This window comes from Schistosoma mansoni, chromosome 2 (assembly GCF_000237925.1).
Source record: "Schistosoma mansoni strain Puerto Rico chromosome 2, complete genome".
Lineage (NCBI taxonomy): Eukaryota > Metazoa > Platyhelminthes > Trematoda > Strigeidida > Schistosomatidae > Schistosoma > Schistosoma mansoni.
Window position 1 is genome coordinate 14323459 of NC_031496.1, and position 13288 is coordinate 14336746.

General features: G+C 31.5%; 2 protein-coding genes across 2 annotated transcripts in view; one reads left to right on the top strand and one right to left on the bottom strand.

Moving 5' to 3' along the window:
• The window catches only part of Smp_148460 (putative neurofibromin), a gene marked incomplete at both ends in the record, with an annotated part of 92036 nt that extends 90365 nt beyond the window's left edge, over positions 1–1671 (top strand). The window contains one exon of the mRNA XM_018795782.1: positions 1654–1671. Within this exon, the coding sequence (XP_018650060.1) occupies positions 1654–1671 (18 nt within the window). The remainder of the gene's footprint in view (positions 1–1653) is intronic.
• Positions 1672–4940: 3269 nt separating this feature from the next.
• Positions 4941–13288, bottom strand: Smp_148470 (mitochondrial carrier protein-related; the record flags this gene model as incomplete). The annotated part of the gene is made up of 5 exons (XM_018795783.1): positions 4941–5132; positions 7567–7808; positions 8513–8624; positions 9624–9739; positions 13243–13288. The coding sequence occupies 5 exons, from the start codon at positions 13286–13288 to the stop codon at positions 4941–4943; spliced, it is 708 nt and encodes a 235-aa protein (XP_018650061.1).

A 13288-nucleotide genomic window follows, 5' to 3' on the forward strand; every position in this document is an offset into this window, starting at 1 on the left:
CTCAGATCGAATCTCGCGAGAGCGGGTTCGTGGATGCTCACTGCTGAGGAGTCCCATAATAGGACGAAACGGCCGTCCAGTGTTTCCAGGTTTTCCATGGTGGTCTAGCTTCAATTGACTCACGCTTTCAACTATGATAAATACTAAATCTCCACAAAACCCCTTCATTCAGTATTGTTTGTTTGAATCTTCCCATCGATTTGTTAGGACTGCAACTGGTCAGTTTTTAATTGGCATATGTGCATACTGTGCGTATTGTCTCGATATAGCTTTAATTCAGGACTCAGTGTCCGAGTGGATAACGCGGTGGCTTTTGAATCGAGGGTACTGGGTTCGAGTCCCAGAATGAACATCAACTCTGAGATGCAGGTACATCCAGCTGACGAGTCCCAAATAGGACGAAACGCGCGTCCTGGATTCCACTGCTAACCACTATCCATCTCTGCTTACTTGAATATTGCCCTATTTTTCCTTTGGAATGAAGAATTGAAGAAATCTCAGCCTAATCGTTTGTCTATTTAATCAACTATAGAAGTTTTAGTATTTACAGTGTTTTTCTGAAGACAATATGTTTACAAGTCATCATCTACCTGTATAAAGTAAGCTTTTATTAACATTGACATAAATCAATGATGACGATTCTTGAAGATGAAAAAAAATTCACACTGCTCAAGAGATGCAGCAAAATTAGATTTTCTTAATATGTGTAAATATCAGATACCAATGTATTAACGTAATCGTTAATAAACAGTGATTTGATGATTGAATAGCTTCGGATCTAATATTTTGGAACCCTTAGTGTTGAATGGATTTATTCAATTCAATTTTCAATGTGGTCACAGGTCTACATGACAAGAAATTACAGTGCATTTTGTCCTAACATTAAATGTTTGGAGTGAGTCAGAACAAAGTCCTACGTAATTTGAATTGTAATGCTTTTATTGGACAACACTTTTTCGAAAGTCGAAAGTGATCGAGGGCAGATATTCACTGACATGTATCGTCTACCGGAGCCTATAACTTTTGTATACTGAGACTTTTTCTCTAACCTTTATTCACATAGCAATAATACAGTTAGTTGATTGTAAATAGTAATTTTTAACATTTATCATGCACAAACGTGTGCCTTGAATCATAACGTGGAATATTTGTCGCTCATACTTTTGAGCTGTTTTCTTAAACTAAAAAGAGATTGACTGTTTGATGAAGTGTCCAATCAAAAGGTTTTGATCTTACAAATGCGCTTGACAACCAACTGATCCAGGAATACTAGTGAAAATGTATGAGTTATCGTGTGAAGGTCAATTTGGTATTGATAATTATGACTTCTTGCATAAAAAAATTCAACCTTTCCGAATAATCAAAATGCAAGCCCAGAAAACGATATAACTTCAATCCATGAGAAGTTTTTAAAAATATCTATTTATTACTGCTAATTTGAAAATTTTAATTAGACCAAATATGAATTACTTTTACAGTGTAAGGGATTTATATATACTGAAATAGTTCGTGTTTATATATATGAACTGTTTATTAAATATCCATAGGGGTATTATAATATTTAAATATTTTTGTTCTACAGTAAATTGATAAACTCTACTTGTATTTATTTAATTCTCTTCTTAGTAAACCTTCTGGATAGATAATGAACAGATTTCCTCAATCAATTAAAATGTAATACTTGCTTTGTACACACAGCATATTAATTTAATTGACTTTAATTACTTATTCACTGTTACTTGTTTACTGATATTAAATGCAAGACAAATGAACAGAAATCATCTTTACACATTTTTTCCATGGTTTCAAGTGTTGATTAAAAACAAAGGAAGGTTTTTTTTTACAAAAGAAAAAATCATTCATTCCTTTTTCCTTTCCCTTCATACTTCCTCCTTATCTCTTTACTTTCATTACATGTGAATAAGTAGTTAACCATTTTATCTACTTTATGTATAACTGAATAGATTTCAATATAGAACTATATGCTTTTCTGACTAAATTACTTTTATGTGTTCATCAGAGTTTATCTATTAAGATAAAAAGCTTTGTTGATTGATTATTTTTTGTTTTTCTAATTCATTATTTCAAGAGAAGAATATACTAACCATGTATTACACATTTGCTAACATAATCTTAACTTAATATTTATTTTAATACATCCGAGTGAATTTTGAATTCATTTGTTTGAATCTATGATAATTTGTGTAATATTTCCGGAAATTACATTTTTAAACCTTATAATCATTGATTCTTTTTTTTTGGGAATAACTTCATTTGCATGAGAGTCAATTTGTGCATTTAACCAATTTATGTGTGTATATTGTGTTTAAATTGAAGATACCTTGAGTGTTTACATTTCTATACGTTTTCTTTTTTCATTAGAAAGAACTGATCTACACTGTGGTTTTATTTTTCTTAATAAAAATAATAGATATATAGTCACTGAAAAAATTTTTCAATCATTCTATTCCTGACAAAATATTTTTTTGTGTGAAATAGAAAAAAAAATTTAAAAAAAAAATCTACAATTACCATTGTGCTTTCATATTCGTCGTTATCACTCCTTGTTTTTTTAATTTTTAGAATTTTCAACTTATCCATCAAATTACAGTATAGTTGTTTGTTTTTTTTCTGTTCTGTTTCGTCTAACTTATGTTGTTTTCTCATCTTGGCTTCAACGTTATTAGCTTCTTTTCATTAATCAAATAAAAATAATCAACAAATTGTCCGTCTTTATTTTTTATCAATATGTGACGATAGTTATAATGACTATTATTATTACCATTATTATTATTATTATTGAACTATATACGCACCCACCCCCCAACCCCAAAAAATATGACTAAGAGTAAAGTTTCAATTACTTATTTTTAATCTCTCATATCCAGATTTGCTTATTATTGAACTTCATATATTACTGGAAAATTCTGCATTTGTATACTGATGTCTTTGTGAGTATTTGTGTGTATTTGATAATTATCTATCTGAATTTCAGAAAGATAAAGTCCAATGATTTCATTCAACATTTTTCAATGTTTTCCTTTTTATGAATTACTAAAAATTGTTCGATTTCATTCTTTTTTTCTGTTTTTCTCTGCCTTTAACTTTTGATGTTATTTTCCAGTGCGTATGTGTTCTATTTCACTCCTATTATATTACGGGATATCTGTGTGAACCTATGATGAAAATTATGGTGATAATCACATAACTTTCCGTAAAATCAAAATAAAGCATTCAATTGATAACTACTCTTCAGTTTATGAAGTGATATAATTTAGTAAAAAAAATTATCGTTATAAATTTGTTTTTCATTAGAAATAATTGAACAACTTGATTAAATTGATGGTTTGGTACATTGTAAAAATCCACATAGAACGTCAGGTTCCTAATGAAGTATTTCTGTTTAATAAGATTTAGTTTACTTTGTACTTGAAGCCGATATAAATAAATTCACTTAAGAGGATAAACTTGAATTAAATTCAAACAGATCGATGATTACCTCAATACGTTTGTGTCAGTACCTAATTGAAATCATAAAACTATTATTTATAGATGATCTTCGAGTGATAGTAGAGTGATGTTGAGGAAATTCACCAACCTACTAGTATCTAAAGGGAGTTATAAGTGGTGAAATTTCAATTCATGGACGTACCGATCAGAGCTAAGATAACAGGTCTTAAATTTTGGAGAGAAATTCATTCATTTACATAGCTAAATATGATTTTGGCATTATGCCAAATGTCATTTTGCGGTGGAAACCCTTAGTCTAATTTCCAACCCTAACCATCAATAGTAAATCATAATCCGGATTCCTCGTACTGGTTTACAACCCCATTTAGCCCTAGTAAGTAGATGGACATTCTGAAGAACACGAGTATCGCTAAAATGTCATCCATAAATTATAGTTTCACCTTATAAACTAGTTTAAAGAATTAGAATCAAGATTTAGAGTTTGAAGTTAGAGTTTTCATCAAGAAACGATATCAGCTATAATGCCAAAATTATATTTAACTATTTAGATGAATTCCTCTCCAGAATCGAACTAAGAAGAGACTTCAAACGACTGAAACATTGTTTCCCGACTTTTGTCACTGATTGATGACTGGTGCAGTCGAACAGGGGATTCAATCCTGACATTGTAAATGTTTGAATCACTTATATTTTCCTGTTGCCAAAACACTTACTGTTCTCGAGTAAATTACAGTTCCTACTACTTAAAAATTTAAATGTCTTGATAAGTTTTTTATTCTATCTCCTCGCTAATTTCAATGAAAAAAATGAAATGATAATTTCTAAAGCATTTTTATTTTGATAAGAGAGAGAATGCTAAAGAGAAACCAACAGAATCGCTGTTTTAATTGAGAGAATACAATTAATCAAAAGTATTGATGGATGGTGTGCCACTAAGTAATTCGATGAGGAACTGTAATGAACAAGAACACGACTGGGGACAATCGAATGTATTTGACACGAAAATTACAGACTATCTCACTAAATTCTGATAACCATACAACAAACAGTTAGTTTGCAAAATAACAATCAATTGTCTCAACCTTCACTGTTCCTTCTGTAAATATCAATCCATCTTCTCTAATTCTATTTCTCATGCATTTTCCCACCAGCTGCGCTTCATTCCAGTTCTTTCCTTATCGGTCTTCTGCCAAAATACATGGTATGTCTGACCATCGCTATATACTACTTATATGGATATAAGTAGACCACACTACAGAACGACTGTTTATTATATTATATTTTTAGTAATCCATGACATTATGCTTGTTGCTACTTCAATTTATATCAATCACTTTATCGGTAAATAATAAATCAAATCTTTTGAAGTAACAATCTGAATAATAAATCTTTTCAATGAATTATATTCCAAACTATATATTTAAAAACAATCTCATTAAACAGCAAAAATAAAACGAATTCGAATATCACTAATATTTTTTAAGATGCTCATAAACTGTTTCGTAGACAGCGAATGTACATGCATTAACTACAAATGCTCTAGTGATAACAACGTTAAATCCACGAAAAAATATTCTGTAGCTTTTTTCTTTTAACAAGGTATTTAGAACATTTGAAATTGTGATTCCATTACCAGCTTGTTGTCTTGTTTTTATTACATCCTAAAATTGTAAATAAATAATGATGGATTGATAATTAAGATCTATGGAGTAGTTTTAGTGAGGATTTGTCGAATAAAAAGTAGGGACTTGTGCGAAAATAAGGTTTTTTCTAAATAATTGATATCTAACTAGTTCAAAGATGTATATAACAGCCTAAACAAGCGTATCCATCATGATTTAACGAATTAACGTATTTAGAAACGAGTCTTAATCGACGATTGAAATTTCCTAGAGAACTATTAAAAACCACCGAATTACCACTGTCAGTTAGTGAAACCTGGTATAGAATAATTATGTAGTTGATATCAGCCCGTGATGAAAGCTAACTCTAGATTGTATAATCTTCATGAATGACCTCTAATAGATATTGTTTCGCTTTACAACAAAATATTCAACTGAAATATATAATAAGTCAAATACTATACAATCTGTTGACCAAGATGCCTAAAACATGCTTTATTTAAACAATATTACCTACTTTGAAGCCCACTGCTAGCCAGTATAAGACTAGATTGGAAGAAAACTGGGGGAATCCAAACAAAGTCTTGGTATCAATCCATGAAAACACTGATCATTGAAGTATACCTTGGAGGTAGGTGCAGACTATCTAGATGGGAGCTGCAGAATTACCAGTTAGAGGCATCTAGAAATCAGTCTTGGGGGTTTGAATGCATTCGATTTCTGCCTATCTATAGAAAGTCATCCTATACATTTTATTCCTCCTTTCAAACCATATCCTCTATATGTAGTCAGTATCGTGAATCATTAAGCATTTACTAACCACAGACATTCAAGGTAATCAAACTACCATAAAATCAGTTTTAGTTTAAAACTGATAACTGAAAAAATGTCAACTATTTGGCATTGATCCAATGATCACTACAAAAAAATAGGTAATCTAAATTCAATTTTGTATAGGTTTTCTTAGGTCTACTTTATGATAGTTTCGTTCTTTTCTTTCTAATCACAACAAAAAATTGAAACATTGTTCCGCATTTTTTATCAAACCAACTTTACTTTTTATTTACAAAAGACTATATGTTTTATGAAAATTCAATTAATATTTAATTAATTAATTTAATTGGTTGAAGTTAGACATTAACACCGTTGGATGCTGACTCAGTAGTCTAGTGGTTAAGCGCTCGCGCGCGAGACTAATAGGTCCTGGGTTCGAATCTCGCGAGGTGAGATCGTGGATGCGCACTGCTGAGGAGTCCCTCAATAGGATGAAATGGCCATCCAGTGCTTCAAGGTTTTCCATAGTGGTCTAGCTCCAGTCACTTCATGATTTCAACTATATATAATATTTTTTCTTTATTTTTCCTATAAATTTTATTTTGAACATCTCACCCATCAATTAATTATTCAATTATCAATGAATTATTTTCAAATTATATTCAATAATTGTAAGCAAAGATAGATAGTGGCTAGCAGTGGAATCCAGGACGCGCGTTTCATCCTATTTGGAACCCGTCAGCTGGATGTATCTTCATCTCAGATCCAAGCAAACAATACTAAGTATATTCAATAATGTTTTTATTTTTTTTTAATAATTTTACATCACTTGAATGTAAACTATTTCAAATTTTCTAATTGAATGAAACAACAATTCTGTACGTTTTATATAACCGGAAGTAGTAAAAAAAATAATAATCTATGTTTTGGTTATTTTATTATTTTTATAATATTTAGTTTTATTTATAGGGTTATTCTTTATTCAGTCTACAAAACTTATCGATTACAGATTTATTTTATATAATTTTTTTGTTTTATAAACATACATAATTATCCTTAACGAAGTTAGATTGTGGTTAGCAGTAGGATGGAGAACGTACTTTTCATCCTATTTAGGATCCTTACGTATATAAACCTATAACTATTGAACAAATCAGTGGTTATGTGGACTAAGTGGCTTAATATATAACTCAATGAGGTTTGAAATGATAGGTGATTAATTTGATGCATTACCAATTGAAGAACAAAGAGAAGCATGTAGACGAGCAAGATTATTGGCACGTGTTGAACTTTTTTTCTGGTTAGCGTTTTTTAGCGAGTTAGTTTTTCTACGGGATGGGGTCGCTAACCCTATGCTCAACCCTCCTCCTTTATCCAGGCTTGAGACCGGCAGTAGCCTCCGGAAGAGCTACAGGCGGAGTTTGAAATGATAGGTACTAGGTTCAAATAATAATATGAACATCAAGACCAGAATACACGTACAGTATAGTAACGAGTCTTAAATAGAACAAAACTCACATCCTGGATACCACTGTTGAGGATAATATAATTTTACCAAAACTTACAGGAAAATAACAATATCTAGACGATCCACTCAAGATAAACTTATACCAATAGGGAATGACTAATTACTATCCCTAATATCAGTAATGGGGAATTAAAATTATCTATAGCTGCATAACCATTTTTATTAACTTACAAATGGCATTGAAATACACCAAGATAATGTTCCACTTATTGCACCACCAATAAAAGCAGACCAAAATGTTGTCAAACCAATGTATTTTCCTATTTTTATTGATTCAGAATAAGCATAAAAATAAGCAGTCATTCCTGGAATATCACGAAATGCTTGAATAATTGTTCCTGAGTATAATCCAGTAAATCCTTGCATACGTAAAATAGTATGAACACATTTTCGAGCAGTCAGTTTTTTTTCACCTGAAAAGCAAATAAATAAACAGTAAATATGTATACTTACAAAGTTATTATTAATTAATTACGGACCAATTACTTAGTTCTTTCTAATCTATAATGTAGTTATGCACACATTGTAATTTTGTATTTAAACTGTTGTGCTATCAGGAATTTATTACATATTATCGTATGAGTTAGAATCATAGAAATGCTTGCTAACTTGTCTTCTGCTTTGACACTGAGTTGGAAGCGCCTCAAGGAACAATAGGTATTAAGATCTCGGTCATTGTTCATCGGTCACTGGGTCATTGGTAAATCAGGTCATCAATCCTAAGGATATTGAGCAAATTATTCAGTAATCGAACCAGACAATATCACCGCTCCCATAATAACGGCCACATCAAACGAATCCCAAGTATTTGTTCCTTTTATAAATATAAAAAGGTTAAGAGCTGACCAGAAGACGTTGAGGTCTTGTTTTAATCCCTGGTGAGAGTATGAATGTTCATTACTGTGGATTATCGTACGAGGATAAGACATCAACCCAGAGCTTCTTTATTTTTATTGGTTGTCTAACTAAGGTCAGTCAGTGATATAAAACTCCAGACTTTAAATTATTCACAACCTACTATGCCGCGAAATAATTATGTTTGATAATTAAAAATGACTTGAAAATTTCAAATACATATTTTTGAATATAAAGCATTAGCATAAATATACCAGTTTACCCGGATGACTTGCCATACATTGTTGTCGTATTTTAATAACTTCTACTGGAACAGCTGGTACTAATTGTACAGCTCCTGATACAGCACCGGCCATAGCATTTGCTAATGGAGACTGACCAGTTGCATCAAATATACTCAATGACTCTTTGTATGCAGTAAATATCACGGCATTGATAAATCCATATGAATAAAACGGGATTGCAAGTCCAGTAAAAAATCGCCTCTAATGTTAAAAAAATAGAAAAACACGGTATACACAATTTAAAATAGTTAATCTCTTTAAACGATACATCGACTAGGCAGAGATGGATAGTGGCTAGCAGTAGAATCCAGGACGCGCGTTTCATCCCATTTGGGACTCGTCAGCTGGATGTACCTGCATCTCAGAGTTGATATTCACTCTGGGACTCGAACCCAGTACCCTCGCTTCAAACGCCATCGCGTTATCCACTCAGCCACTGAGTCCCGATAGCCACTTGCTTGTGCGATGGGGTGAAGTTTAAATTCATTTAGTGTTGTTTGTTTGAATCTTCCCATCGATGACCAGTTGCAGTCCTAACACATCGATGGGAAGATTTAAACAAACAACACTAAATGGATACATTGACTAGACTAAATTTCGATACATGAAGACATTTATTTAGCTGACCAAACTTCATGTATTTATCTCTATCATAGTAGTACGTTGTAAAAAAATAACAAAACAGCTTCATAACTAATCATATTGTCCACTACTTAAAAGAAATTAGGTATTTTATATATTCAGCACCACTTTAGTTAGGTGAAAGAAAGACGTGCAATTATTTACTTGTTATTACACTAACAGGCAACTAATTAATACCGCCTTTGAAGCAAACTAATCAAAACTGGACAACCTTGTACGGGTCAACTGACATAAATAGTTATCAATGGTTAGTTATTGTTACTAAATTATACCATCGTATTTAGTATTTAAACATATGACCAATAATCAAGAGATCATTTATTCACCATCAAATACACAATCTTACTGGATATCTTCCAGCTCAGTCACGAAACACTAAATTCTTACGTAGTAATGATTAATTTTTTCTAGAAACCAAATAACTCGTTAAACTTATTTTAAACTTACTAGGCCCGTTTCAAGAATCAAATCAGTTGCTTCTTTAAATGTTAAATTTCTCGACGAACTTTGCAAAACAACTTTGATAGTATCCAATGGATGACCGACAGTTAAACCAGCTAATCCTTATTGGAGTTTTTGCGAAAAAAAGAAACATTTTACAATTCTATTACATTTATATGATTAAATGTAAATTGCCTATGAAATTATACTTCGTTTTACTCCATTCTCGTCCTAATACTGATATTATATATATATATCACTTACGCCTGTTACTCCCAATGGAGCGTAGGCCGCCGACCAGCATCCTCCAACCCACTGTGTCCTGGGCCTTCCTTTCTAGTTCCATCCAATTTTTGTTCATTCTTCTCATGTCTGCCTGCATTTCTCGGCGTTATCTGTTCTTTGGTCTTCCTCTTTTCGTTTGGCCTTCAGCATTCCATGTGAGGGCTTGCCTTGTGACGCAGTGGGGTGATTTCCTCAATGTATGTCCTATCCACCTCCAGCGCTTCTTCCTGATTTCTTCCTCCGCTGGAATCTGATTTGTTCTCTCCCACAGCAGAATGTTTCTGACAGTGTCTGGCCATCGGATCTGAAGTATCTTGCGTAAAAAACTGTTAGCAAAAACTTGTATCTTCTGGATGATGGATTTCGTAGTTAATTAATTTAAATACACCCATTAGATCATAGAATAAAATGTTTTATTATTGAAACAGATAAGGTTGTTTTTTTCACATTAAGCCTTTTACTAACAAACCATTGTGAAAAACATATCGTACACTTAATAATTCTAGTTAAAGACTCATTTTTCATGAAGGCGAATTACACACATCAAAAAATGATTGACAATATTCAAGTAAATAAAAAAGAAAATAATGAAAATCAAACAGTGTTACATTGTTGTACATTATGAACTATTAGTAGTATTCCTATGCGTGAGATTGTGAGGATTACTACATTATCTATTTGTTATATGTCGAACTTATATTCTTAGTATGTCGCGTAATACTTGAGCACTCGATTAATAGAACCCTCCCAAGTCGCAAAATCAGAAGACAAGTAGAAGGAATGTTATTCCAAACAGTGCCAAATATAGTCCAAAAATCTCATGTATTTATAGATTTTGGCTGGAAGTAAATCATCACTTCGGACAGCTAATATGTACATAGGGGGTCCTTCTTATTCATCCGATAGGGAAGCTACACATCGACATTCTAGTATGTTTCTCTAGCGGTGATTGGATGGAACGTCTTCGGCTGTTTCTGGGCTTCTTGAGGCTTCTTTGAGTTCGCCAACGAGCCATCCTTACACTGAGTTGTACAACTGATTTTCTTTTTGCTAATAAAGAAGATCCGCTCAATTGTAATCCGTTAATAGTTGTTCATAAGTAGTGTTAAATAATTTATCTTTATGTACTATATATATTTTTCTTCTTAAAGATCATATTTTTTATTTTCAATTCTTTGAAAGAAAAAAAGATTAAAGTCATTGAAGAATGAAGATACAACACAGAGTTGACAAAGAGAATTTATTTTTTGCAGTTTACAGATAATATGTAATGCATCAAGTTATTCAATTATCAGAATTATAAGTTCACTATAAACAGGTAACTACACACACACACACACACAAAGATTGTTTGGAGCTATTACTTTGAACATGAATAGTGTTTCATATAAACTTACATGTCATTAATCAGTCACTACATTTATCCCAATCAAAAATCCTAAATAATACTATCGATGAGTTTAAGAATTTTCTCTTTTCGGTTTATTTTTTCATATTTTAACTGATGGTCATTGGTCAGATCAATGAAGTAAGTAATATAATTATACGGTGCATTGCTCAATACTGAATGAATTGCAAAATAATACAGAGAATTCTTGAACCATATTACCATTTGCTTATAAAAATAGATTTAATTACCAGAAAGAAAACTAAAATTTACAAATTACTTTTGAATTTGTAATCAAGTTGTGTTCATGATCAGCAGTAATTACAATAACTAATCACTGATAAATAATATGATTATGTTTAGTGACCCGACATCTGACACCAGTTCTATCATATGAATGTCATTAAAATATACATGTCGTCAATCCTCGTATACAATTATCGACTTAATCCGCGTTAGTGAATATAACGGAATTAAATAAGCCAAATACGAAAATGGATTTTGAATATATATATTTCATGCACTCAGTGATTTGAACAGGCAACCAGGGAGAAGAAACAAATAGGAAGGAATGAAGCAGATTGCAGAAGGCAAGTGAACCAACTCGAGTGAATCAAACATTAAACAATATTTATAGTCACACAAGAATAAGCTACAAACATGTGATGAGTAGGACAAGATGTACACATATATACGCTCATATAAAAACACTCAAGGTTGATAAGTGAATAATTAAGGTCAAAACGTGATTCAAGAAGAATGGATAGATTGACCTGTGCAGAAGCTAGAATAAGATATATAGGTTTAACATAGTAACTGACTCTACACATGTAGTTAAAAAATGTAGATTCAATATCAAATCGTCAGACAAATTATTATTATTATGAACACAGATTCATAAGATTATGGAACCAATTTTTATCAAATTTGAATTACTGATATGTTTTCTTTTTTCGAATAACAAAACAATTTACTAAAAAATTTCACTGGGTGATTGAAAATTTAACTTAGGTTTCTTCATTTTTGTAAATTTTTGGTGGTTATCGATTTTTGAATAAAATCAATTTCTAGATTACATAAAAATTATCAATAATACACTGAATTATTGATTAATTGGTTCTTGTAACTAATCAAAACTTTTGTTACGTTTTTATAGACAGTTTGTATAAGTACTATTTATTAATAGAACAGCATATTTGTATATAAGAAGATGGTATCCTCTCTCTCTCTCTCTCTCTCTCTCTCTATATATATATATATATATATATATATATATTCGATTTTAATATCATCTATAGTGATTCCCATTCAATGATTCCCATTCAAAATCTATGGTTGTATATTATTGAAATAGTCAATAAATTTCAATTTATCTGATTGCAGTTAAGCATAGTGTTAGATCCCTTGGAGAATTATGAATGGTAACTCTTAGAACTATTTATGGACCAATCTGATATGTATATTTCCTATTGTGTAATTGCTAAGTAACTTAACTATAAATAATCATGTTCCTTTTATTATAAGCTTTATTTTGACTTATAGACTATTATTATATGATTTGCTATTCTTGAGTTATCCCTAGTCCATTAATTACTGTTCCCCTATTCACGGCCACATTTGGCTAAATCTTGTACACATGTTATTTTCTATTTTATGGTACGATATGGTCAGTCTGTTTTGTATATAAACTCAGTATGTTTGAAATATAATGATTCATACCACGGAGGCTGTTAATGGTGTTCTGGATTTAACTGGCTGGGTTGGGCAGATAGCAGGACTGATAAGTATTCAAGACTGTTCATACAGTTTTCGTGTATCATTGCTCTGATCGATAATTCACTCCTCTCTGATTGGCGGGGATCATCTGCTCATATTATAAAACAGGGCACATACACACTCAATCGATATAACAAAAGTGGTAATAATAATATTCATCTATTAAATAATATTTACCTCCAATAGCACCAGCTAAAAATTCATTGAATGCTTGCTTTGACAT